Source organism: Lepidochelys kempii, chromosome 14 (genome assembly GCF_965140265.1).
Source record: "Lepidochelys kempii isolate rLepKem1 chromosome 14, rLepKem1.hap2, whole genome shotgun sequence".
Lineage (NCBI taxonomy): Eukaryota > Metazoa > Chordata > Testudines > Cheloniidae > Lepidochelys > Lepidochelys kempii.
In genome coordinates, this window is record NC_133269.1 from 14,725,718 (window position 1) to 14,753,692 (window position 27,975).

The 27,975-nt window shown below is 45.2% G+C and overlaps 1 protein-coding gene across 1 annotated transcript; it reads left to right on the forward strand.

Annotated features, from left to right (window-relative positions):
* The first annotated feature begins 5,399 nt into the window (after positions 1 to 5,399).
* On the forward strand, positions 5,400 to 27,701 carry LOC140898022 (E3 ubiquitin/ISG15 ligase TRIM25-like). The gene is made up of 6 exons (XM_073311396.1): positions 5,400 to 5,990; positions 12,792 to 12,887; positions 13,622 to 13,855; positions 16,804 to 16,966; positions 22,536 to 22,598; positions 27,160 to 27,701. The coding sequence occupies exons 1-6, from the start codon at positions 5,400 to 5,402 to the stop codon at positions 27,699 to 27,701; spliced, it is 1,689 nt and encodes a 562-aa protein (XP_073167497.1).
* Positions 27,702 to 27,975: the final 274 nt, after the last annotated feature.

Below are 27,975 nucleotides of genomic sequence, written 5' to 3' on the forward strand. Positions count from 1 at the left end.
ACAGGGATTGATTTTCAGAAAGGCTTGAAACACAGAGGAACCAACAGATGGACAATCTGAGTGGTGGAGAGAGCAGGGAAGGAACTAAATTAGTTTTAAAAATTCAGTCCGCCTGTAGTGAGCCTGAAAGCCAGTGTGTGTTTTGTCTCAGGTTTCCAAACAGAAACTGCCCCTCAGAAAATAAATGTCTGAATTTTGGAGCCAAGCTGTTGCTGCCTCCTACATCTGTTCCAGATGCTGCTCTGGCTCTCTGCTTAGCACTAATACCTCTGCTCTGGTGACAGCCTACCTCCAAGAGCAAGGTCACTATCCCCTTTTTTCCTTTCATGGCTTTTGCTTCAGGAGATCAGCATGTGGGAGTTCGGGGCCGTCTTAAAACTTCTGTCTATGTTCATTCTTGTGCTGGGATCTCAAAGTACTAAATGTAAAATAAGCCTCCCATCAGTACCAGAACGGAGAAGTGATTTGCTCAAGATCATGCAGAGAATCAGCAAAGCTGGGAAAAGAAACTAGGAACAGGGAACTGCTAGGCTCTTGCTCTAACCACAAAACTATATTCCTTCTTAAAGTCCATTTCTGAGCATGTTTGTAATCTGCCACCAACTCTGTTCCTGCAGCTGGCAAAGCCTTGACCACAGTAGGGACTCCCCCCAAGTTTGCCTCCACTGGTGCATGTTTGGAGCCTTAGAGGGAGGAGGACTGCTGGAGTTTTGAACGCTTACCTAACAGTGTCTAATCACCATAACATTAGCAGCATCTATCAGGTCATCTATGTTGGGGTTCTGGTTATGAAGATCTCTTTAAACTAGACGTCTTAAATTATTTCGATTATGGTCCAGGAGCTGTTGGCAAACTGAACTCAAAAGCTTTTCCCAAGCCCCTGACCTGCCTCGGAAGGTGACAGACCACAGCTAGCAATAGTTTCAGGTTCAAAATGCCAACTGCTTTGGCAGAATAGGAAGTTGGGTTGTGTCTGCATGTACATTCATTGTATGCAGTGTTGCTCCCAGGATGAGCGATGGAATATCTTTTATTGGACCAACTTCTGTTGGTGAGAGAGACAAGCTTTCGAGCTACCTGCAGAAGAGCTCTGTGTATGCTCAAAAGCTTATGTGTCTCACCAACAGAAGTTGGCCCAGTAAAAGATACTACCTCACGCACCCTGTCTCTGCACATTCATTGGCATTCACAACAAAGCAAGCCCTGTAAGCAGCATTTCAAAATAGGAAGTCCATTTATAACTGCACCTCAGTTGCTCAGCTTTTGCCCGCTTAACCTGTCAAAGCGTTTACGGATTCTGACTCGTGTGAGTACAGTATCAGAAAAATAGTTCAGAATCTTTGTCAGCCAGGTAGATGGTTTTCTACAACTAACAGTTTAATACGGCTGCATCAGACTGAAAATACATGGTCACTAGGTGGGTTGCTGTGGAGACCACAACTTGGTGGAATCTGGGGAAGAAATCTGTCCCTTATGATATTAACTATCCTCAAACTTGAGCTATTCCAAATATTTATCTCTGTGTTTTCAAGCCATTTCTTTGCTCCCCACAGCAGGCATGTTACAAGATCTATTGTGAGCTATTTTTTAACCACAAGATGAAAGTGAACCCATGTGAAGAAACCCGCTCTTACTACTACATACATACAGCTCTTACTATTTCTGCATGGGCATAGGCTCTGAAGTTTTCTAACATTCAGGAGTGTTCGGATCCAGTGCAGTAGGGGAGGGAGAACGTAAGAGCAGCCACACTGAGTCAGACCAAAGATTCATCTAGCCCAGTATCCTGTCTTCCGACAGTGGCCAATGCCAGGTGCTTCAGAGGGAATGAACAGAACAGGTAATCATCAAGTGATCCATCCTGTCGCCCACTCCCTGATTCTGGCAAACAGAGGTTAGGGACACCATCCCTGCCCATCCTGGCTAATAGCCATTGATGGACCTATCCTCCATGAATGTATCTAGTTCTTTTTTGAAGCCTGAAGGAGGGAGTATAGTTGGGCTGCATGTTGCAACATAGCTGGCCTCCAGTTACAGTCTGGAGCTTTGCCCAAGAGCTTTTAAGAAGCAGAACTCTTAAGAAAGGAACACTGCCACATTTCTGTGCCTGCTGCTAGTCTAGTGTCTCCACTCCCTGTGCAGCTCCTCTGAGGTTCATTCCAGCACCCTTCTTCCAAGGAAATGGACAAGTAAATTCAGCCTCTCCAGTGGATCACGCTGTCTGATGGCATCATAATTGGAATATTCAGTGAAGCTTGAGTTTGGATTATGAGGTCATCCAGAAGACTTAGCTGTCTCATGAAGGGCTGCCTACTGGAAGGGAGTCCTCAGGGGGGCTGCTAAAGGGCCAGGGAGAACAAAAACCAATCAGTGACTTGTCATTGGAAGGGGCGCCAGGCTGTCTAAGTGGCAACTGTCAGGGAATATCCTTTGGTATTGCCATGTAACTGCTTCCTCATTGGCATGGGGAGGCATGAGTGACCTCATATCCAAATAGATCAGGTAAGTATGGGGCATTTGACACAGTCTGGTTTTGCGATAGAATGATCACTGACCCAGAATTGGTAGGCCCATAAAATCCGTTCACTTTGTAAATCTTTGGATTGGTCACCACCTACCACCCACTGGAATATTCTATAGGAAATTAACAAGATTTCATGTCTTTAGTAATGACATGATGAACTATCATCTTCTACAGGCAGTTTTTGCCATGTCAAGAGAATGGCCCAAATTCAGCCCTGCCATAAGCCAGTCACTATTGATTGCAATGGGAGATGAGCTCATTTAGTCCAAAACTGAATTTGTCCGGAAAAATAGTTCTTCCCTGAGAGTCTTTCAGCCCAATGAATTTGAGTATCTCAGCTGAATGAGGAGGGTTGTCTCTTGCCCTCTCCAAAGTAGCCTGTTTGTGGTCCTTCAGACTTTCCAAAGGGACATACGGTCTCTGCACCTGCTCAACTGTGCTAGAGAACAGTCCACACCTGGGTTGGGGTCCTGCATTTCCTCATGTTCCCCTTGCTCTGATCCCTTGTGTCTTTTTGGTGGGCTGCCAATACCCCAAAAAGATAGACTTGTAGTAGCCAACCTCTATGTGGCGCTACTGGGAAAAACTCCAACTATGACTGTTCATGCTGATCTTAGTGTCTCTGGTCTTGTTATTGTGACCATCCTTCTCCTAGCTAACAAAGACTCAACATTATGAGTTCTTGTACTATTCCCTCACTATTATCACACAGCAATAGAGTATGCTGTCCCCACAGGCACTCCAAGCTAGGAAGCAAGGAAAGAGCCATGGAGGCAGATTGATCCACAGAAAGGAACTGCTCAAGCAGAAGCGTATTTGCCTAGATACAGAGAAGTACATCTATCGACAGTGTAGGACATGGGACCTAGGACTCCCGATTATCATTCCCAGCTCATATGTCTACACTGTGATAAAAAAAAAAAAAACCCTGCAGCACTGATTTCAGAGCCCAGGTGAGCTGATGCAGGCTCAGGTTATAAAGTAGCAATGTTGATGTTCACATTTGGGTTAGAGCCCAGGCTCTGAGACCCTCCCCCCTCACATGGTCTCAGAGCCCAGACTCCAGCCCAAATATCTACACTGAGCCCTGCAGTGTGGGCCAGCTGCTGTGTAGACGTACTCTCAGTGACTGTGAGAAAGTCACTCGACTGTTCTGTGCTTCAGTGTCCACTTCTGTAAGCTGGAGACAATGACAAATACTTTATTTAGTGATTGTGAAGCTTAATTAACATCTGGGAAGTGCATGGAGATCTTTAAATGAAAGGGACTAGAGAAGGGCCACATGGTTGGTTTGTTTGTTGTTTAAAAAAAAAAAGAATACACACCCATGTGGGGGGGTGCAAGATAACTGAAAGGAGAGGACTCTAACCTAGCAGATAAAGGAGTAATGAGATCCAGCAGCTGGAAGCTGCAGCTACACACATTCACACTGGAAATAAGGTGCACATTTTTGACAGTAACGGTAATGGAACTATCGGAAGAACTTACCTACGGGGCGCTGGAACAATTTGTATAGTGGGAGTGCTGAGAGCCATTGAACCAGGGGGCTTATTCCTTCACCCACTTACTTCCCTGGTCCTTCTCGCATGAGCAGAGAGCAACAATACCCGAAGTCCAAAGGTGCAAACAATTCCATGTTTATTGGGGTGAACTTCCAGCAAGCATGATTCCAGTTTCCTTCCTTAGTGTCCCCCTTCCCAGCTCTGACACCACAGAGCCTTACACCTGTGTCCCTGTTCCCATTCCTACCCTTAGCCAAACATGATTCCAATTTCCCCACCCCCATTCCCTGTTCCCATTTCCCCCACACACATCCACACACCTTGATTGACTGCAGACTATATAGTAAAACTTGAGTTCTGCTTAGCTATATCTTAACCAATCGTTTTACTGAAATTTAACTAACCAATCCTAACATATTGTAACATGATTATTTAACCAATTATAACCCACCACCTTAATTAGTTTACACCCAGCAAAATTAATTATACAGCAGACAGAAACAATCACAGAACCAGACAGAGATTATACAGACAAACAATGGGGAAATGGAGACTACAGTGATAGAACAAACACAGAAATGAGGATTTCACATCCCAACTATTGATAAGTGAGTTCTTGCCAGACAGGATGCTATCAAACTAAGTTTCCTTTTACATCTTCTAGGCACTTCCCTTTCTCTGGAGGCGATAGGAATACAATCCTGTCCTGATAATGCCTAACAGCCCATTAGCACCTTATTTCAATGTGACTAGTTTGGAATGTGAGGATGTGACCGGTCGCTTCCCAGCTTATGGCTGCCTCTGTTGCTTAGCCAAAGGCCTTAGCCTAAGCACAGGGCCTCAGACTGTCACAGTAAGAGAAGGCCCTTACACCGGCCGACAGTGATTTTGATTCTCTTTTTTATACCTCTAGAACTAGCCAAGTGATAAGAATACACCTAAATTCTTAGCATATAGGCCTTTACAGACAGGCCTGAATATCTATATCCTAACGCCCTGTATACGATGGAAACTACTTCAAGCCAAGGGGTGTGGCAGAACCCCCAGCACTCCTAGTTCCAGCACCTGTTACCGACGGATGTTATGGATTCTCCATCAATTGATATGCCCGAGTTCCACCAGAAGTACTGACCTCCTGAATTATCCAGGCCATACTAGAAAATCAGAACGGTCCCTTCTTGCCTTAAAAATCTATTAATGATCTCTCACATCAGAATATCTAGCTTCATAAAAATGATACAAATCTATTAATCACTTTCCACAGAGTGTCTTGAAAGATGAATACAATGAGTAAACCTGTGTCTGTTCATGTTTCCCAGAACTCTAGATACCCAGATCTGGGAGGGAGCATCCCAGCTGAGGCTTCTGTCACCATGAGCAACACAAATTTTTTTTTCCTTGAGGACAACATCGTGTGCCCGATCTGCTTGGAGGTGTTCACAGACCCAGTCACCACCGCCTGTGGGCACAACTTCTGCATGGACTGCTTGCAGGATTACTGGGACCACCAAGCTGTGATTGGGGAATGTCCCTACTGTCCACAGTGCCGAGAACCCTTCAGCTCACGGCCTCGACTCCGCAAAAATATAAGCCTTGGAGAAATAGCAGAAAAGTTCACCCGGGAGGAGGCTCAGGCGACAGCCAAGCTTCCCATAGCGGGTCCAAATGACGTCCCTTGTGATCTTTGCTCCTCTAGGAAAGTGAAGTCCATCAAGTCCTGCCTGCAGTGCATGGCTTCCTTGTGTGAAAACCATACCCAGCTGCACTATGAAGACAAAACTTTTAGGAACCACCAGCTGCTGGAACCCATGGGTGACCTGAAAGCCAGATTATGCCAGAAACACCACAAGCTGCAGGAGCTGTACTGTAGGACGGAGGGTGGGTTAGTTTGCTACACCTGCATCCGAGAGGAACACAAGAACCATGATGCAATCCCACTACAAGAGGAGAGAGCCAGGAAAGTGGTAAGTATGGATGTCTCTCTTCCTCTGAGCCCAGACTAAGGGGGTAGGGGGTGGGGGGTTAATAAGGAAGAAGAGTGGGGTTATCTAGAAAAGCAGCTATCTAGATCTGAAATAAAGCCCTGCCTACACTGCATAAAAAGCATGGGAAGGAACCATTCTTTGGAACTCCTTGTGCTTGCAACACCTGTGCAAAGACTTGCACCCACACAAACCAGCCACCCCAGACCTCTGGTCATAATAATTAGTTACAACACCTATGTCAGATCTTTAGCAGAAGTCTGGTTGAACCAGTACGAATGGGAAGCTGTCCTGGTTCAGAGAGTTCTAACACCAGCCTACAGTGGAGTACTTCACTTTTGAAAATTACCCAGAAGCTCTTGTTTTCAGCCACAGTGCTGTGCATTATGGGATAGGCGTTTCAGGAATCCCCCAGAATGCACTGGTACAACCACTGTTGTAAGGTGCCCTGTGCATGTAATGCACCAAAATAATCAAACACATCACCGTGCAGATGTGTGACCATCGCAAGGACAACCAACCCGGCAGTTAATGACTTTGCAATAGTTTCTTCACTCACAGAGTGATACAACACCCACTACAACAATGGTCACATAAACACCACCCTATACCGGAAACCTACTGACCGCTATTCCTACCTGCATGCCTCCAGCTTTCACCCTGACCACACCACACGATCCATCGTCTACAGCCAAGCTCTGCGATACAACCGCATTTGCTCCAACCCCTCAGACAGAGACAAACACCTACAAGATCTCTGTCAAGCTTTCTTACAACTACAATACCCACCTGCAGAAGTAAAGAAACAGATTGATAGAGCCAGAAGAGTTCCCAGAAGTTACCTACTACAGGACAGGCCTAACAAAGAAAATAACAGAACGCCACTAGCCGTCACCTTCAGCCCCCAACTAAAACCCCTCCAACGCATTATTAAGGATCTACAACCTATCCTAAAGGATGACCCAACACTCTCACAAATCTTGGGAGACAGGCCAGTCCTTGCCTACAGACAGCCCCGCAACCTGAAGCAAATACTCACCAACAACCACATACCACACAACAGAACCACTAACCCAGGAACTTATCCTTGCAACAAAGCCCGTTGCCAACTGTGCCCACATATCTATTCAGGGGACACCATCACAGGGCCTAATAACATCAGCCACACTATCAGAGGCTCGTTCACCTGCACATCCACCAATGTGATATATGCCATCATGTGCCAGCAGTGCCCCTCTGCCATGTACATTGGTCAAACTGGACAGTCTCTACGTAAAAGAATAAATGGACACAAATCAGATGTCAAGAATTATAACATTCATAAACCAGTCGGAGAACACTTCAATCTCTCTGGTCACGCGATCACAGACATGAAGGTCGCTATCTTAAAACAAAAAAACTTCAAATCCAGACTCCAGCGAGAAACTGCTGAATTGGAATTCATTTGCAAATTGGATACTATTAATTTAGGCTTAAATAGAGACTGGGAGTGGCTAAGTCATTATGCAAGGTAGCCTGTTTCCTCTTGTTTTTTCCTCCCCCCCCTCCCCCCCAGATGTTCTGGTTTAACTTGGATTTTAACTTGAAGAGTGGTCAGTTTGGATGAGCTATTACCAGCAGGAGAGTGAGTTTGTGTGTGTATGGGGGTGGGGGGGATGTGAGAACCTGGATTTATGCAGGAAATAGCCCAGCTTGATTGTCATGCACATTGTGTAAAGAGTTGTCACTTTGGATGGGCTATCACCAGCAGGAGAGTGAATTTGTGTGGGGGGGTGGAGGGTGAGAAAACCTGGATTTGTGCTGGAAATCACTTTAGATAAGCTATTACCAGCAGGACAGTGGGGTGGGAATAGGTATTGTTTCATATTCTCTGTGTATATATAAAGCCTGCTGCAGTTTCCACGATATGCATCTGAGGAAGTGAGCTGTAGCTCACGAAAGCTTATGCTCTAATAAATTGGTTAGTCTCTAAGGTGCCACAAGTCCTCCTTTTCTTTTTACAACACCCACTGGAATCCATGGGATGACTATGGGTGTAATCATCAGCTATCAATGATGCTATGCTGATTTTCCACATGTGAGGGTCTGGTCCATTGATTTCAAGGAGAATTAGATCAGGCCTTTAGTGGAGACACACCCTCTGTATAGTCAATTCACAGTCTCCTTCCAGGGCAGGCAATTCCAGGGATATTAAAGTAGGTGGCTCTCTTGAGAGAACAAGTAAATTTGTACCTAACTCCAGAGCAGCTTGTCTAAAATGCCTGCAACAAGTTGCTAACTGCTTGGATCTGTCCCAAGATTTAAAAAAAAAAAAAAAAATCTGGGATGCAGAGACCTGAAATATTCCCTAGGAAAAACTGATCTAATCAATCCATGCCTCTGTCTACTGGGGAACATGTATGCCCGGCTACACCACCAACCAGATGTGAGGAAAATGCTTTTTTCCCCAGCCTTATTGAAGGGGACGTAATGCTTCTTACTAAATTGGATCAAAGCACTCCACCTCCACTTGGCCTCCAACATCTTTATCCTCTGAACAAATGAAGACCTCTGAGACAATTGAACTTGATGAGGGTGGAAGCTAAACTCTTTGGGGGTGGGGGGAGGGGAGGGAACCCTAAAGACAGGCCCATCTGCAAGTGAACATAAGAAGTGTCGAGGAGGAAACCGTTGAATGGAATTTTGCATTCTTGGTGGTGATGTAACACTGACAGACCCCAGTCATCGGTGGGCTGGATCAAACCTGGGACCTCTGGAGCTAAATGCGTGAGCCTCCACGGCATGAGCTAAAAGCCACATGGCCATTAGCTAAGGCTGTAGAGCAAACTCATTAATCTCTCTCTAAGTGGTCTCAGTACCACTTGATGGGACAGAGCACCACACCCAGGAGGTGTATGGGTTACAGTGGGAGGTAATCCCATTGGGTTCTCCAACAGCCGTGTCACTTCCTGATTAGTTTGGAGTAGAGAATAGGGAAAAGGGAGGGGGCAGGGATTGGAAGGAATAAATCTTTTCCGTACTTCAGAATACTATAAAGAGGGGAAATAATCATAAAAAGGCACCTGGTTAAGATTCAGCAGCCTGGTATAAATATGCTGAATAGGATTTTCAGAAGTACCCCCTGATGGCCTCTCTCTTTGCTCCCATTGAAGTCCATGGTAAAATTTCCATTGAGTTCAATCAGAGCAGAATTAGGCCATTGCTGAGAGCTTTGGAAAAGAGCTCACAGAAGCATCCTTTCTTTTCAACAGTGTGTGCTTAAAGCTCTCCCATATGCCGGTTGTCATGTGCCCATTTCTTTTACCCTTTATTGCTTCCTGCCTGCTGTATCCATGTCTTCAATGCCAAGTTTTAATTTTAAAAAAATAACATCTAACTATAATGTCCTGAGACATGATACACATTTAGGAACAGAGATTTTCAAAGGCTCTGAAAGTCGATGGGAATCGGGCATCTACATGCCCTTGAACAACTCCCCATAAGGTCCTGTCTCTGGCAGTGGCCACACCTGATGCTTCAGAGGAAGGAAAAAACCTCTCTTTAGTGGACCTGGCCAACCAGGCAGAGACACAGGGATGGAGGCTGTTGAACTGGCCTTCCTGGGTTCAGCAAGGAGTTCAGCTGCCATGCTGAAGCACAAGATTTGAGCATGCTTATCTTGTCATGGAACAACGGCAACCGCGCACAGCGGATTCCTGACAGTCGTTGCCTTCTCTGCGGAAATCGGATAGTGCTGGAGGGAAGGGTTAATAGAACTGATGCCCACGTAGCACTGTTATGGGCGCCAGGAAGAGCCCATAGAATAGGAAAGAGCTTTTGCTCAGCTATAAATATGTGGCAGAAACCGATTGTAACTCCAGATATCATGCCTTTGCTCTTTTATATCTGTATCGTGGGCCAAGAGCCTCAGCTAGTGTAAATTAGCCCAGCTCCACTGACATCTGAGAAGCTCTGCTGACTTGCAGCAGACGAGGAGCTGGTCCTGAGCGCTTAGCAATGAATAGCCCAGTATTCCCTGAGATGCAGGTATTCTTCTGTCTGTTCTATTTCTGGTTGTTTAGAAGTCAATCAGTGCAGAAACAGACAGAATGAAACTGCTGAAGCCAAAGCAGGGCCATTTGTTGATCTGCTCCTTTGGAATAAAGTTAATTTGCAGTGGATCTGTCATTTGTAATAGTGTCCTAGGAGAGGCTTGGCTGATGCGCCAGTTGGAACATTGGGTTTTTGATAGTCTGCGTTTTGATAGTCTGCAGGGAGCTGAGCCGAGAAATTGCCAGATGCTTTTCTGCGGTCATGCTCCTCAGGGCTGGGAGCTTGTTAGAGCTCAGACTAAGAAGGGTGAGGCCTGGGCAATACGTTCTTGAAGGCAGGGAACATCTCTTACTGTAGAGCACCTTTTGAATTCAAGGCCCTATGGGGGAGTGAAGAGGTCTGTGTACAAGGAGCTTTTTGCAGGACGAGACCATGTTCTGTAAAGCACAGTGTGAATTTATGGTACATTTATTATACTATTACTGTTAATCACACTTGGATGTGAGACCACCCAGGAAACACAGGCTGCTACCAGAAGCTGTGAAGCTGGCATTCCTTCATGGTTACTACTGAACCAACATCCCAGGAAGGTGTTTGTGTGTAGGACTGTGCTGTTGAAAGTACCACCTCTCTGATGAGATGTAAATTCAAGGATCACTTGTGGTCATGAAAGGCCTCTTTTGATAAGAGTTAGGGACATTAGCCCGTCTCCTGGGCAGGTTTTTTCTTTGACCAAAAAGAAAAGGAGTACTTGTGGCACCTTAGAGACTAACCAATTTATTTGAGCATGAGCTTTCGTGAGCTACAGCTCACTTCATCAGATGTTTACCGTGGAAACTGCAGCAGACTTTATATACACACAGAAATCATGAAACAATACCTCCTCCCACCCCACTGTCCTGCTGGTAATAGCTTATCTAAAGTGATCAACAGGTGGGACATTTCCAGCACAAATCCAGGTTTTCTCACCCTCCACCCCCCCACACAAATTCACTCTCCTGCTGGTGCTAGCCCATCCAAAGTGACAACTCTTTACATAATCAAGTCGGGCTATTTCCTGCATAGATCAAGGTTTTCTCACATCCCCCCCACCCCCATGTGAGAAAACCTTGATCTATGCAGGAAATAGCCCGACTTGATTATGTAAAGAGTTGTCACTTTGGATGGGCTAGCACCAGCAGGAGAGTGAATTTGTGTGGGGGGGTGGAGGGTGAGAAAACCTGGATTTGTGCTGGAAATGTCCCACCTGTTGATCACTTTAGATAAGCTATTACCAGCAGGACAGTGGGGTGGGAGGAGGTATTGTTTCATGATTTCTGTGTGTATATAAAGTCTGCTGCAGTTTCCACGGTAAACATCTGATGAAGTGAGCTGTAGCTCACGAAAGCTCATGCTCAAATAAATTGGTTAGTCTCTAAGGTGCCACAAGTACTCCTTTTCTTTTTGCGAATACAGACTAACACGGCTGTTCCTCTGAAACCTTTCTTTGACCAGTTACATTCAGCCAATCTAAATACCCTTTCCAGTTTCAAGTGGATCTGGTAATTTTCACTTTCCTACCTGACCTGTTGTGTAGTGTTAGCTGTGCACTGTTAAACAGCTGCCCTATTCCACTATACAAGGCACTTAAATGATCCTTCAAGCTGGCCAGAAAATGGGCTTCCCCAGGAAATTTCAACTTTTCCGTGAAAAAAATCAAAATCCAAAATATTTCAATTTGGAAATTCTGCAATGCTTCATGGGAGTTGTAGTCTGGTTACTTCATGTCTGAATTCTCTTCTATGGGCTAGGCTCCCAAGCAGACTACATTTCCCTTAATGCATCACAGTCTTCCCAATGTTGAGGAGAAGGCAGTGCATCGTGGGAGTCCTGGGCCCTGGTGCATAATGGCAGCATGAGGCACCTAAACCACCTCTTCCTTGAGGCATGGCTGGAGCATATCTGAATCAAAATATTTCAGTTTTCAAGCATTGATTTTTTTAAAATTGAAAAATCAATTTTTCCCATGGAAAGCTGGCTTTTTTTTTTTTTTTAAGTCAAAAACCCCATTTCACTCTATAAAAAAAAATTAATGGAAGATTTTTGATGAGCCCTACTGATTCCTGCTTCTAAAATGCTTTGAAATGGAAGCACTATGTAAATGGAAAATATGTATTAATAGACTTATGCTGCTTTACATTTGTTGAGGGACTGGCCAATTAGCTGGATATTTTTATTAGTGATTAGCAGATAACTCACTGACAATATGGATATGTAAATTATCCTCTTTAGGTTTCAGATTGAACACTCCCTTGATGAATGGGAGTAGCTGACAACTCAGAACTATTGTTACAGGCTGTCTCAGGTTCAGGACAACACTGCATCAGATTTCCAAGTCTTCCCAACCATCGGAACTTGATTTTTTTTTTTTGTTAAGTGAAAGCTGAGATTCGGGAGCACAATTCTTCAGTGACCAGTGGCTTCTGCAGAGAATTTTGCATTTGTGTAGTCATGGAATGCTACATGTAGGGTGAGAATATATTTACAGTGAATGTAAATATGTTCACGGGGGGGGGGGAGGGATAGCTCAGTGGTTTGAGCATTGGCCTGCTAAACCCAGGGTTGTGAGTTCAATCCTTGAGGGGGCCATTTAGAGATCTGGGGCAAAAATTAGGGATTGGGCCTGCTTTGAGCAAGGGGTTGGACTAGATGACCTCATGAGGTCCCTTCCAACCCTGATATTCTATGATCCTATGTTTCTTCCTTTCCCAGGTGGAGGCCAAGAGAATACAAGCCAATGTGGAAAACCAGATCCTGATGATGGCATCAGACAGTCACAAACACAAAGGGAGGGTGATCTATCTCACGGTAAAACTGCTGCTTCCACTCTGAATACGTTAGACTCAGCATGAACCAAATTATTTCCCAAACGGCAAACTGTCAGAGGGTCTTTAATATGGTGGATCTTAAAACAAGAGCCACTGTATCACATGAGATCCAGAGATTTGGGGGGCGGGTCTCTACCCTCAGAGGTACCTAGTATTAGGGACTCTCCCTGTAACTGAGCAAGCAAAGAGACCCTCAATTCAATGGCATTTGTGTACATTACAGAAAATATTGGAAGATTTTCCAAGGAAGGAACAAAGTTACTCTTTTTTTATTATTGTTCATTTGTATCACCCCGTAGCCCCAACAGTAGCCCATGATCCACTGTACTAGGGCCTGTACAAACACAACCAAAAGACCGTCCCCGTCCCAAGGAGCTTACAAGGCAGGATCCTCAAGAGGGTCAGATTCCGATCCCCTAACATGCTGAGGAGCTGTGGGAGCGATCCCCTTGCAGAGTGAGCTACTACTCAGCATGAGCTAGGGTCAGCAGAATCTGCCCAAAGGTACTTTAACTATCCTTGTAGGGCAGAGGCCTTTTCCTCTTGTTATCCTATTTACTGAGCCAATAGCCCAGAACCTGCTCAGAGAGAGTGAGGGAGGCCCTTTTTGGGAGAGCATCAGCACATCAAGTCTTGAATCCATGTGCGTTACAAAGAGCAGTGACTGGAGTGCGTGTGTGTGTGTGTGTGTGTGTGTGTCTCCTTCCCACCCAGAAAGTGGTCAAGAATTCAAGAGACGAGGTGAACCAAAGCTTTGCAGAGATTATAAAGGAGATCAAGCGAATGCAGGTGAAGGTGTTGGAGTTTTTGGACAAGGAGGAGAGAGCAGCCCTGATCCATCTGGGGAATTCCGTTCAGCAAAAGCAAGGGAAGCTTGCTGACCTCAACAAGCAGAACCTCTGGCTGACAGACCTCCTTGACAATGCAAGTGACCAACAGTTCCTGCAGGTAGAGTTCACCCCTCCAACCTGTGACCACAGTAAACTGCACCCATCAGTATGGCCCAGTTGTCCTTGTGTAAGAGGTCTGGCCTGATGCTCAGCATCCACATCATCAACCACTGCCCCCTGCAGTTATTTCAGCTACAGGCAAGAAGTACAGTAGTGAATTTCCTATACCAACTTTTGGTGAGTAGAGGCTATGGCTGGAGTAGCTGAGAAGGGTCTCACAGACCGCTTTTCTGGATCATTCCTTACAGCACCTTCTGCAGGGAGAAGCTGGGGTGGGATTCCCAGCTTGAGGATACACAGGGCAGCTTGAAGAGCGCTGGCATGCTAATAAAGCCCCACCACCTTGAGTACACACCTAGAGTCGCAGATGGGCACGTACACAGAACGCCCATCCCTGCCACTCATGCTGCCCCAACTACGCTCTAGTTGTAGCGTGCTAGATCAAGGAGAGCTAGCACAAGTACACCTCTGAGCTGAGAATCACACCCCCACCTCCAGGTGCAGATGTACTCTCAGATTAGAGTAGTTATGAACACCCTGTAGCCATCACTACTGCACCGATTTTTATTGATCATTTTCACTTTATCAGCCAAGGAAACAGAACCATGGGGACTAGGAACATAAGGGGGAATATTATGGCATGCAACCGTTATTCATTATAATCACAAACTAACAGTTACAGTATCATCTTTGCCCTCTGATTGATGTGAAGGGGTAAAATAAACTTCAAATGCGAAGATCGTCTATTTGCATTTGCTTTATTTTAGCTAAAGGCTGACAGATTATTATACTGAGAGTCTTTAAATCAAGACTGGGATAGCTTTCTAGAAGAGAAAAGGAGTACTTGTGGCACCTTAGAGACTAACCAATTTATTTGAGCAGGAGCTTTCGTGAGCTACAGCTCACTTCATCGGATGCATACTGTGGAAACACATCCGATGAAGTGAGCTGTAGCTCACGAAAGCTCATGCTCAAATAAATTGGTTAGTCTCTAAGGTGCCACAAGTACTCCTTTTCTTTTTGCGAATACAGACTAACACGGCTGTTACTCTGAAACCTTTCTAGAAGAGATGCTGTTGCTCAAACAGAAGGTGGGGGCATGAGGCAGAAATTACTGGGCAAAGTTCTATGGCCTGTGTTATGCAAGAGGTCAGACTAGACACCAGAGATGCCCCTTAATCATAGAATATCAGGGTTGGAAGGGACCTCAGGAGGTCTAGTCCAACCCCCTGCTCAAATCAGGACCAATCCCAATTTTTGCCCCAGATCACTAAGTGGCCCCCTCAAGGATTGAACTCAGAATCCTGGGTTTAGCAGGCTAATGCTCAGACCACTAAGCTATCCCTCCCCCACTTCTGACTTTAATCTGTGAATCTATTATTAGAGAAGCACCTAGAAGCCCTAGCCAAGATGGGAGTCATCGTACAGGACCTAGCACCCCAGACACATAGAAAGTGACAGCCCCTGCCACAGAAAACTTACAGTCCAAATAGTCTCGGAGTTATCCCCATTTTACAGATGGGAAACCAAGGCATGGAGAGTGTAAATGACTTGACCAAGTTCACACAGAGGCTGTGGTACAGCAGAGATTGAACCCAAAACTCTGGAGTCCAAGGATGCAAAATATTTAATTCATTACTAAACGTGTTTAAGATTAGCAGGTTCTGGTCTGGCCAAGAGAAAGACAGGAAACCAATACAAATCATCCCAGTTGCTCTGCAAAAACCTGGTTCTGTCTGACTGATGAAGGTAGGGACAAGAGAAACACACTGAATATATTTTACTGCAGGCTTTATATGGAAATCAACAGATGGGAATCCTCTAATTCAAACATTTATGAGGAATATTATGCACTCAAAAGCTAAGCCACGTCATGCTGGGTAAACATCTGCCTGGTTCTGAATTTAATAGGGTACAAAGTAGGGGGAATTTTTTCCCACAACTCCATTTGAAGTTTTGGAACCCTCCTACAATCAAAGCAACAGGACCATAACCACCTTGAGACTGAATGAGCCAAAAAGCCAGCCCCGTGGCTAGTGTAAATCAACATAGCCCCCCCACCCCCACCCCCCTCGGAAGCTAACAGTGAGGCCAAATTTCCCAAATCGAAAGAGGCTTAAAACTCACTTTGTTTTTAAAAAACCTCTTTAGCTTTGGAAATAAATCGTCCAGTGAGATGGTAACAAATTGGACCATCACAGTAGCCACATAGAGCTGTTAAATGTTCTTTCTTGCATATGCTACTAATCCTTGCTTTAAGCGCAACTGTTTGTTTTTTCTGGACTGCATGCTTCTGTTCTGAGGCAGCGGGGAACTTTTCTTAACACCAAAAAAAGAAGTCAATGTTTCAGTGAAATCCAAGAGGATTTACTTGGATAACAAAGACTCCAGCAAAATGGAGGAAAGGATCTTGTCTGGCCGTTCGAGTGGCTATAAAGTCTGTTATTTCATCCAAACAAGTCCTTCAGAAAGGGGCAATTCCACCCTGTGCCACGGCCTGTGCACTACTTAAACCCTATTTTGAGGGCATAAGTGGAACTTAAATGGTGCATAGGCTGCAGAGTAGGTCTCTGCACTGAGGCAGGGTGCTGGAACAATGTGTATAGTGGGGGTGCCGAGAGCCATTGAACCAAACTGTAAACCCTGTATATGATGGAAACCACGTCAAGCCAGGGGGTCCTCTTGACATGTACCCCTTCATACATACACTCTGGATCCTTCCTCTGAGCAGATTGGTGAGAGGGCTGAGTTAGAAAAATTCATTATGGGTCAGATTCCAGTGTGCTTACCCCAGTTTAGGGTCTCCTTACTCTCCAAGAAGTCCCTTTCACGCTGTGGAGTCCATGGAAGGAAGGGGATCAGATCTCGTCCCGTGGCCTGGTTTCCATGAACGCTGAGGAGGTTTCTTTTAAAAAAAAAAAAAAAAAAAAGTTTCTGTCCTGCTAGGAATTCCCAAAGCTCAAGAAGTTGGGAGCCTGCACTGAACCCGTCGTCAGTCTGAAGTGCGAGGAGAGCTCGAGCTTTGTCAGCCTTAGACAGACTCTGGGTGACCTGAAGGCTCAGCTAGCGATGGTTGGCCTCTGCTTCATCAATAAAATCCTCATGAAAGGTGAGTGAGCTTCTTCCTTTGAGATCTGAATGTTTTTCCCCCAAAGGGGGCATTTTCTGTGCAATGCATTCCCAGGTTCCAGTTCCTTTGGATGGCTAGGAAAGCATCCTGCTTACTGATCTCCCTGTACAGAATTCTGGCCATGGCATATACATTTTTAGTGGCTCAAACAGGGAATACCCCACCCTCACCAGGTTTTCAGTGGGGAATTCTGTTTTGCCATGGACTATAGACCAGGTCGGGACTCCAAAATATCCCCTGCCTCTCCGGTCTAGGGTGGTCACCATTTCCTCCCTTGAACTCCTCCTCCTCTCACGAATGACTGTGAACTTATATCTGGCTGGTCTAGACAATAGGTCGGTTGACTCCCTCGATGCTGCTTTGCAGAGCATTCAGAGATTGCATCTATGGATCTAGCGCCACCAGCCTTCTATTGGGAGCCCAAGTAGAGACCCTTTATGGAGCAAGAGACTGGAAGATACATCTGATGAATAGTTTCTTGAATTGCTTAGCTACCTAGTCACCCACTGGCTTTGAACAACTTTGTTCCTCATAATTTCATGTATCCAGTTTCAGGGGTACTAACCTCCCACTTCCGTCACAGGGTTTTATTGAGGAACCTCCGAGCCTGTGAAGTCTCATCTCTGGGCTCTTGTTCCTACACTGAGTCCTATTGTCTCCTCCAGCTCACTTTCCCATTTAGTGCTCATGCTTTTGCCCGTAGAATGTGCTATCAGCCACCAGCGTCTTCCCATTAACTTCTCGATTGGGGCACTAGAAAAGGGGGCTGGAGTCCACGGTGGGGACTCCCTCCTCTAGCTCCAGTCAGAACAGACTGTCCCTCCAGTTCAGTCACCAAGGACCAGACCCTTGACTGGCATAGGTCAGAAGAGCTCCATTCACTTCAATGGGTCTATGACAATTTCCACCACTACCTCTACATACCATCCTCCAGTGGCTATCAGCTAACCTGGGGGTAGCTGGTGTTTTCTCCAGCCTGGCCAGCCCTAGCTTTATCGATGCTTTGCTGGTATTCACTCCTGCTTATGCTTTACTGTTTCTAGTTCCCTTACCTGAAATATGCAAACAGAAAACAACAAAACTAACCTTTGACTGTTCCCAGCCACTTAAAACTGTGACCCGGGTACTTAAAGTATGAATCTCATTTCAGATAGCGAGCAGTGTATAAATCCTGCTGACTATGCCACTATGGCATTTTGAGATGCAATCAGACTGGGGAGGGGCTGTGTCACCCCTGCCCTGCAACTTTAGAGGCCTCTTAATGCTTTACTTCTGTAGCTCCCACCTGGGTAGCTCACCAACAGCCTGCCAGCATGCAGGTAAAACTCTGAGGATGTGTGTGTGGCTACAGCCTCTCTTCAGTCACATGCTGGCTTCCACCAGGCTTAATTACCACTTGTAGGGGGACTCTACCACACTCCCAATCTCAGCCCTTCCCCAAAAATGTGTATTTTGTTCTGCATTGTCCAGTCCTCTCCTGGACAGTTCAGATAACAAAGGTTGGTTGTCCCTGTAAGGGACTAATATACAACAACTTGCCCCTTTTAAATGGAATTACCCACACTGGATTAATTTTGATTAAAGAACAAAAATGTTTCTTTAACTACAAAGAGGTAGACTTTGAGTACAAGTAATAAGGCATTAAAGGCAAAAATGGTTACAAGAAACAGATAAAACACTTCCTAGTACTAAACAGACTAGATGTGGTTCAAGGTGAAGTTCTTACCACAGGTTCCCAGTATCACTGCTGACCAAATTTCAGGTCAGGATCTGCCCCCAAAGTCCATAGGCTGTTTCTTTTGCAGTCTTAGGTTGAAAAGAGATGGATAGGGAGAGAACTTGGGGTATTTCTGCCCCTCATTTTTAGAGTACAGTCACCCTTTGAAATGCATTTCCCTGAGTGTGACCCCTAGATAAAGTTCTTTCCAGCTGAGCAAGGAGACATGGAGTCTTGGGGGTGGGAAGAGGTTCATGTGGTTCCTTCTGTCCCCTCTGTTTGCTGAGATTCAGATTTTCTTTGTGGTCTTCCTTTTTCCTCTCACTGTCTGAGGACTGTATACAGCATACATGCAAATTGAGGTAAATACACACCCCTGTGATTAAGACCTGCTTGACCAGTTTTATCTAATCATAGAATCATAGAATATCAGGGTTGGAAGGGACCCCTGAAGGTCATCTAGTCCAACCCCCTGCTCGAAGCAGGACCAATTCCCAGTTAAATCATCCCAGCCAGGGCTTTGTCAAGCCTGACCTTAAAAACCTCTAAGGAAGGAGATTCTACCACCTCCCTAGGTAACGCATTCCAGTGTTTCACCACCCTCTTAGTGAAAAAGTTTTTCCTAATATCCAATCTAAACCTCCCCCACTGCAACTTGAGACCATTACTCCTCGTTCTGTCATCTGCTACCATTGAGAACAGTCTAGAGCCATCCTCTTTGGAACCCCCTTTCAGGTAGTTGAAAGCAGCTATCAAAACCCCCCCCCATTCTTCTCTTCTGCAGACTAAACAATCCCAGCTCCCTCAGCCTCTCCTCATAAGTCATGTGTTCTAGGCCCCTAATCATTTTTGTTGCCCTTCGCTGGACTCTCCAATTTATCCACTTCCTTCTTGTAGTGTGGGGCCCAAAACTGGACACAGTACTCCAGATGAGGCCTCACCAATGTCGAATAGAGGGGAACGATCACGTCCCTCGATCTGCTCGCTATGCCCCTACTTATACGTCCCAAAATGCCATTGGCCTTCTTGGCAACAAGGGCACACTGCTGACTTATATCCAGCTTCTCGTCCACTGTCACCCCTAGGTCCTTTTCCGCAGAACTGCTGCCTAGCCATTTGCCCCTAGTCTGTAGCGGTGCATTGGATTCTTCCATCCTAAGTGCAGGACCCTGCACTTATCCTTATTGAACCTCATCAGATTTCTTTTGGCCCAATCCTCCAATTTGTCTAGGTCCTTCTGTATCCTATCCCTCCCCTCCAGCGTATCTACCACTCCTCCCAGCTTAGTATCATCCGCAAATTTGCTGAGAGTGCAATCCACACCATCCTCCAGATCATTTATGAAGATATTGAACAAAACTGGCCCCAGGACCGACCCTTGGGGCACTCCACTTGATACCAGCTGCCAACTAGACATGGAGCCATTGATCACTACCCGTTGAGCCCGACAATCTAGCCAGCTTTCTACCCACCTTATAGTGCATTCATCCAGCCCATACTTCCTTAACTTGCTGACAAGAATACTGTGGGAGACCGTGTCAAAAGCTTTGCTAAAGTCAAGAAACTATACATCCACTGCTTTCCCTTCATCCACAGAACCAGTAATCTCATCATAAAAGGCGATTAGATTAGTCAGACATGACCTTCCCTTGGTGAATCCATGCTGGCTGTTCCTGATCACTTTCCTCTCATGCAAGTGCTTCAGGATTGATTCTTTGAGGACCTGCTCCATGATTTTTCCAGGGACTGAGGTGAGGCTGACTGGCCTGTAGTTCCCTGGATCCTCCTTCTTCCCTTTTTTAAAGATTGGCACTACATTAGCCTTTTTCCAGTCATCCGGGACTTCCCCCGTTCGCCACGAGTTTTCAAAGATAATGGCCAATGGCTCTGCAATCACAGCCGCCAATTCCTTCAGCACTCTCGGATGCAACTCGTCCGGCCCCATGGACTTGTGCACGTCCAGCTTTTCTAAATAGTCCCTAACCACCTCTATCTCCACAGAGGGCTGGCCATCTCTTCCCCATTTTGTGATGCCCAGCGCAGCAGTCTGGGAGCTGACCATTGAGTACATTAGCTTTTTCCACATCCTCTGTCACTAGGTTGCCTCCCTCATTCAGTAAGGGGCCCACACTTTCCTTGGCTTTCTTCTTGTTGCCAACATACCTGAAGAAACCCTTCTTGTTACTCTTGACATCTCTTGCTAGCTGCAGCTCCAGGTGCGATTTGGCCCTCCTGATATCATTCCTACATGCCCGAGCAATATTTTTATACTCTTCCCTGGTCATATGTCCAACCTTCCACTTCTTGTAAGCTTCTTTTTTATGTTTAAGATCCGCTAGGATTTCACCATTAAGCCAAGCTGGTCGCCTGCCATATTTACTATTCTTTCGACTCATCGGGATGGTTTGTCCCTGTAACCTCAACAGGGATTCCTTGAAATACAGCCAGCTCTCCTGGACTCCTTTCCCCTTCAAGTTAGTCCCCCAGGGGATCCTGGCCATCTGTTCCCTGAGGGAGTCGAAGTCTGCTTTCCTGAAGTCCAGGGTCCGTATCCTGCTGCTTACCTTTCTTCCCTGCGTCAGGATCCTGAACTCAACCAACTCATGGTCACTGCCTCCCAGATTCCCATCCACTTTTGCTTCCCCCACTAATTCTACCCGGTTTGTGAGCAGCAGGTCAAGAAAAGCGCCCCCCCTAGTTGGCTCCTCTAGCACTTGCGCCAGGAAATTGTCCCCTACGCTTTCCAAAAACTTCCTGGATTGTCTATGCACCGCTGTATTGCTCTCCCAGCAGATATCAGGAAAATTAAAGTCACCCATGAGAATCAGGGCATGCGATCTAGTAGCTTCCGTGAGCTGCCGGAAGAAAGCCTCATCTACCTCATCCCCCTGGTCCGGTGGTCTATAGCAGACTCCCACCACTACATCACTCTTGTTGCACACACTTCTAAACTTAATCCAGAGACACTCAGGTTTTTCTACAGTTTCGTACCGGAGCTCTGAGCAGTCATACTGCTCCCTTACATACAGTGCTACTCCCCCACCTTTTCTGCCCCGCCTGTCCTTCCTGAACAGTTTATAACCATCCATGACAGTACTCCAGTCATGTGAGTTATCCCACCACGTCTCTGTTATTCCAATCACGTCATAGTTCTTTGACATCACCAGGACCTCCAGTTCTCCCTGCTTGTTACCAAGGCTTTGTGCCTTGGTAATCAGGGCTATGTGAGTTTGAACACGTGCTTTAACATTATACAGGGGAGATTTCATACTTTTACACGCAATGTTGCTGCATACATTTCACCATGAGGTTATTGAGCATTGAGTGATTAGTTTTCAAATGATACCTCAAGGCATATTTTGTGCAAAGATTTTTATAGTACTGTGTAGGATATGAATACAGAGGCGCACCCAGTCAGGGTCACACATGATAGGGATGGATTAATTTCACAAGGCTTCAGTTTGAATACACATCCAAAGTCAGGTACTTTGTCCAAACTCCTATTGCTAGAAATCTTAGGAGAACAGACTTAAAAGGTTTCTGACCAGGCTGGGAAATACTGTAAGAACAGCTTCTCTTGTGGTATTTCAGGGTTTCTGGGTCCAGCTCTGGCCAGGAGCACACAAATGCAGAGATGTGTCAAAATGGGCCAGTTACCTTAACTGAACATTTTCCAGCCTGTAGCACACTTCACTTTGGGAGAGGGATAAAGGTCCCCAGTGAAAGGTGGTGGCTTTTTGCCCCCACCCCACCCATCTAATTCAGAGCTCACACATCCACCTGCACTTCCCAAGCAGCGTAAGCCCCTGCTGTGTCTCTTTCATCTTACAGGAATAACAATGCAACCCTATGAGGTGATACCAGCAGATATGGACAGGAAGAGCCTCCTGAAATGTAGGTGTTGGTACCACATTTGTCCTTTTCACCAGTCTTCTTTTTCTGGCTTCTGGGGAGGGTGCAGGGTAACTGCTCGAGTTGAGAGTGTCCTCAACTGAGGGAGCTCAACAAGCTGAAGTTGTCACAGTTTGACACAAGACTGGGCAGACCAGCCAAAGATGCAGCAAAATGTTTATTGCGAGAACAATGTGAGTTGTGCGGAGCAGACATGGGCCACTTTGGCTAGTGCAGCAGAACTGTAGACACAACGGTCATCTGCAGGGCAACAGACTAGTGGCCGTGTGTCATGTGATCTCCATATGTAACTGGTGCCGTACAAACGGGACTGAAAAGTCCCTGCCCCAAAGAGCTTGTAATCGAAGGGCCTGAACCCGGCACTGCTGGAAATGGGAGTTTTGCTGTTATTTAAACAAGGGTAGGATTGGCCCTTAATGGAGAGAACGCTTCCCGTTGAAAAGGAAGCATTGTTTCGTGGGAAGAGAATGGGAGTCAGGAGGTCGGGGGTTTGTTCCCAGCTCTGACACCGACTCTTTGGGGTGACCCTGGGAAGACCCCAGTGTCAGCTTCACCCATTTGGACCATGGCCATTACCTACTTCACAGGGAGGTTTTCAGGCTTCTTTAGTGAAGATTTCGTGAAGTGCTTGGGGCTCTTCAGATGAAAGGCTCTATAGAAGTGCCAAGTAATATTAAAGTGACACTTTGGATAGATAGTAGGGAGATAGGCTATGTGTGTGTGTATGAACTTCATAGACATGAGGCTTTTGATTTGGATGAAAGCCTCATGTCTATGAAGTTCATACACACACACACATATAGCCCATCCCCCTACTATCTATCCAAAGTGCCACTTTTAATATGGGCGAAAGTCATGGTGTGCCATTCAGTCTAATGAGAACAGAGGATCTCTAACCACTTAACTTGAACACAGTACGATGCCTGGTACCTGCTTCCACACAGTTCCTACGGGAAATTCATTGGCAAACCAGCAATAAAGAACCCCTCTATGTAGGGAGCTTTACTAGCAGGCACATGACCAAAATATCTGCCTCTATGCAGCCACCCCCTACCTGCAGAACCTCCAAGACATCAGGTGGTGCTGGGGTGTTTCGAAGCCCAGCTATACTACAGGGGTGCAATAATCCACAGAGGTTGTTGCAGCTAGAGTTTAGAGATGCCTTGGCTCATACTATGACAGGGGCCAAAGAAGCCCTCACCATGGACCTTATGTCCGTCAAAGCAGGAAATGCATAGGCGTCTTTCCAATCAGTTTACTAGTTGCATCTTGTTTAAACAATTTCAGACTAAAGCAAAGGTTGCCTGACCTGTAGTTTTACTGTTGATATCAGGAGAGATTTCAGTATAGACCCAGAGGATGCCATCAGGTCAGGTTTAACCCAAAATTTAGGTTTAGTAAAAAAATTAAGAAAAATTAGTTTTACAGAAACTCAAGACCAAAAGCCATGTTTCTATGGATTTGTTTTGAAATTCTAATGGAAACAGGTTCCCTGGTTCTTGAAACCTAAGTGCCAAGGCATTCTGGGATAAAACCCAGCTTGAAGTAGACTAGGAGCTGACTGAACAAAAGTGAAATTGACAACTATCTAAGCTGAGAGAAATGCAAAAAATAAAATGAATATAGTAACAGGTGAGTTAGATTTTTTAAATTATTTCAGTTGTAATAATCTAAAGTTTGTGTAATATAAATTAGGGGTATTATTAAAAAAACTAACAATGTTCCTTTAATCATTAGTGTATTTTTGATGAGATATCATGTTGTTAACAGTATGGGTCTGCTTTTGAAATATTATCTCTAATTTTGCAGACACAATTGTCTGTTTGTGGTTTTTTTCAATTGCAACTAATTGCAGGCACAAGTGATAAAATTGAGTAGCCTAAGTACTTGATTTGTGGGCACAATGAAGTAACTGGATCTAGTCTAACATTTGCAACTGCAATTAATTGTAGGTCTAAACTGTGCTTGCAGAATTAAGGCTGGATTCAGGCTCATAAAAAAAAAAGTATTCCTTTATATTCAGAATAGAGCAAAGCCAGGTAGCTCTGCCTAGTTTTAAGAATACCTGAGAAAGTACTTTAAAAAAAACACAATTCATTTCTACTTAGTACTAGGATTTTGTGTTCTGTATCTGTCCCGAATTGGATCTACCATGTCTTAATAGAAAGGAGTTAAGAGGAAAAGTGATATGAAGTAATCTTAGTATTGGTTACAAATTTAAAGTTAGCTATTGCACAAAAGAGAATTTAAGACTAAAGTTAGTTTTGAGACCAATTATTTTTCCTATACAAACCCTAAAGTGAAGGGAAATGTTTTAAGTTTCTTAATTATCAAAAGGGTTTTGTTTGAATTAAAATTTTCTCCAACAACCCAAACCCTGCAGCACTATCCTGGAGAGTGAAACTGACTAGAATTATTTTCATTGGCTGAATTATAAGCAAAAAGTTAGCCCACAGCATAAATAATGAAAAGTTCTGGGTGGGAGTTGTCTTTGGAGGGAAAAGAAAAAAAAAACCTAAGCCCAATTTTGCATCTGGCTTCAGAGAAGGACTGGGCCCTATATGCATAACTTCTTGATTAGAGAGACAAGGTAGAAGGGGGTCTTATCTTACAGGACTTTTAAATTATTTTGTTATGAAGAGACAACTGCGATACTTAAAGCTGCTGTATCCATTCTACACCCCTATTTATATAGTTATTCAGAACTTCTTGAAACACTCTCCTTTCTAGCTAAATTAAATTTAGAAAAAAGATTGTTTTGGCTTCAAGATCCATTTTGTTCCAAAAAATCAGATTGGCTTGTTGGCGTACCAGGAGAGTGGGGAAAATATACTTATTAAAAATAATCTTGCAGGTTTTTGAAGCCACTCTACAGCCAAAATAGCTCAGGATAGAAACTGAGCTTTGCTGTGTCAACAGTCCTCAATGAGAAGAGTCCAAGTGCTTCAGTGAAAACTGGGCTTATTTTGACTGAAAAATAAAAAAAAATAAAAAATGTACTGTGCATGTGAGCCAGGACATCTTACAGAGGGGGGTTAACTAGGCTAATGATGGACATGACCATATCCCCATTGACTTGAATGGGAGCAGGATCAGACCTTGAGTGATGTTCTGGAAGGCCGCAAGCCCCGTGTACATCATGTGGGGCTAAACTAGCAGAAGAGTGAACAGCATGCTGAAGGTGTGGCAAGCTCAGGGAGAGCTGCCACTCACCTTTTAAGGGTCACAGGTGGGACACCTGCTGTAACTCACTCTAGGAATTGGAAGGAGAAGTGTTGTTGTCTCCCATACACCAGTTAAGTTGCACAGTAGAGAAGCTTCCCCCTAAATTACCTGGGATAGAGTGTTCCTAGAGGTGTCTAGCCAAATAATTTCATATTATGGAATTTACACTTGTTACAACCAATTTGTCGGCCAACAGAGAGTTTCAAACGTTCTGGAGAGGAAAGTGGCTTTGTTTTACTGGGGGGTTTCCTCTTCCCTCTCTTTTCCCCCTCACTGTTTTTTTTTATTTTAATAAAAGCCAAGGAGGAGACAATTAAGGCTGCACAGTTAAATATTTGGAAGATAGGACAGGCCAGTTGTAGACGCAATTTTGACTCCTCTCCCTTGCAGTGTACTACACGTATGTGATCATATGTTATTTCTCAGATACAATATTACACCATGTGGGTTTTTTCCTTTAACTTTAGATACATATGACATTTTCTTGCAAAAAAGCACACTTTTACCTACACAGCATATTACATTTTCAGAGCACAGGACAGAAGAGTAATAAAAAATGTTCATGGTATTATTTGTATGATTATAGCACCTAGGAGCCCTAGTCATGGGCCAGGTCCCCATTGTGTTTCCCACTGTATGAACCAAACAAAAAGAACAGACATACCTCTTTGGAGCTTACAATCTAAGCATAAGGTAAGAAGAGGTGGATACAGACGGGGGAGCACAAGGAAAAGAGACCATACACTATGACCTACATGGACCACTTGAATTTGCAGCTAAGGCTCTGATCTGGAGCTCCATATGGTGCTTGCTCTTTCAGGCTACTTCTGTGCCAGAAGGGAAGCTTGCACGTGTCTCAAGCAGTAGTATGTTTTTAAATACTGACAGGATGCTCAGTGCTGTCTAGGACACGAGCAGCAGCCCTTGTGGCTTTCTCTCAGTCACACCAGGGAAAACTCAGGCGTTAACAGCACTGAAGTCAGAATAACCTTGGGGTAATGCCAGTGTAGGCGGGACGAAATCTGCCATAGTCCTTCCCAGAGTAAATTGGGCATGTATTGGATTTTTTTTAGTGCATTACATGACCACCACTTCTCTTGCCACTAGCTGCAAATCCTCTCTGTGGAGAGAGGAAACAGCCACTTGCCACTTTCATGGTAGGAATAGCTAATATCAGTCCCTTCATCATAGTGTTCCCCACCCTCCTGGTCTGGGAATGGAACTAGACTGAGCAGAACACAGTTTGACGCCTCCCTCCCCACACCTGTCAGGAGTGGATTCACTTTGGCTGTATCTCCTTTTGCCTCCTGTGAAACAGACTACTGCAATCTGAACTTCGATCCCAACACCGCCAGCGAGGAGCTCTTGCTGTTCAAGGAGACCCACTCCGTGCTGAACATGGGCATCCTGATGGAGTCTTTCTTTGGGTCCTGCCAGGGATTCAACCACTGGCCACAGGTCTTGTGTACCCGCAGCTTGTGTGAGAGCTGCCATTACTGGGAAGTCGAGGTCTCAGACTCATGGGTCTGCTTGGGAGCAACCTACAGTTATATGCACAAGACTGGGAAGAGCTGTATCTTTTACCTGATTGGCCGGAACAATACCTCCTGGTGCTTGGAGTGGGATTCCTTGAAGTTCTCCGTCTGGCACAACAACATCCAAACCGTGGTGAAGGGCAGCTATTACAAGACCATCGGCATCTTCCTGGACTATGCTGCTGGCTCCCTGACTTTCTATGGTGTCACCAACACCATGAACCTCATCTACCGCTTCCTGACCACGTTCACAGAGCCACTGTATCCTGCAGTCATGGTGAGCAGCGGCGGCTCCATTACCTTGAAGCAGCATCCATTACCTTGAAGCAGTAAGGGCAGACTTGCTCCCTGTAGCCCACAAGGGCTCTTTGTTGCTAATAAAATTCACTTCTACCTTATGGCTGCAGAGGTAGGTTTTTTTAATTGCTTGGCTACAGGTAAAAAAGCAGGTGATGCAAAATGGTGTTTACACTTGATATTCCCCTGGGAGAAGTTTTTTCACTACTCAGGGTCATCTGGAGGTGACAGGGGACTATCATCCACCTGTTTACACCAGCCTTTCCTTTATGCACCATTTCTCCCTGGTGTTCCATTACCTT

What these genes read in the sequence shown, in the direction of transcription:
- LOC140898022 (XM_073311396.1), top strand. Translation starts at nt 5,400, where the DNA reads ATGAGCAACACAAATTTTTTTTTCCTTGAGGACAACATCGTGTGCCCG. An exon ending in GGAGGGTGATCTATCTCACG is followed by an intron (nt 12,888 to 13,621) that starts GTAAAACTGCTG and finishes CTTCCCACCCAG; the next exon opens with AAAGTGGTCAAGAATTCAAG. An exon ending in GTGACCAACAGTTCCTGCAG is followed by an intron (nt 13,856 to 16,803) that starts GTAGAGTTCACC and finishes CTGTCCTGCTAG; the next exon opens with GAATTCCCAAAGCTCAAGAA.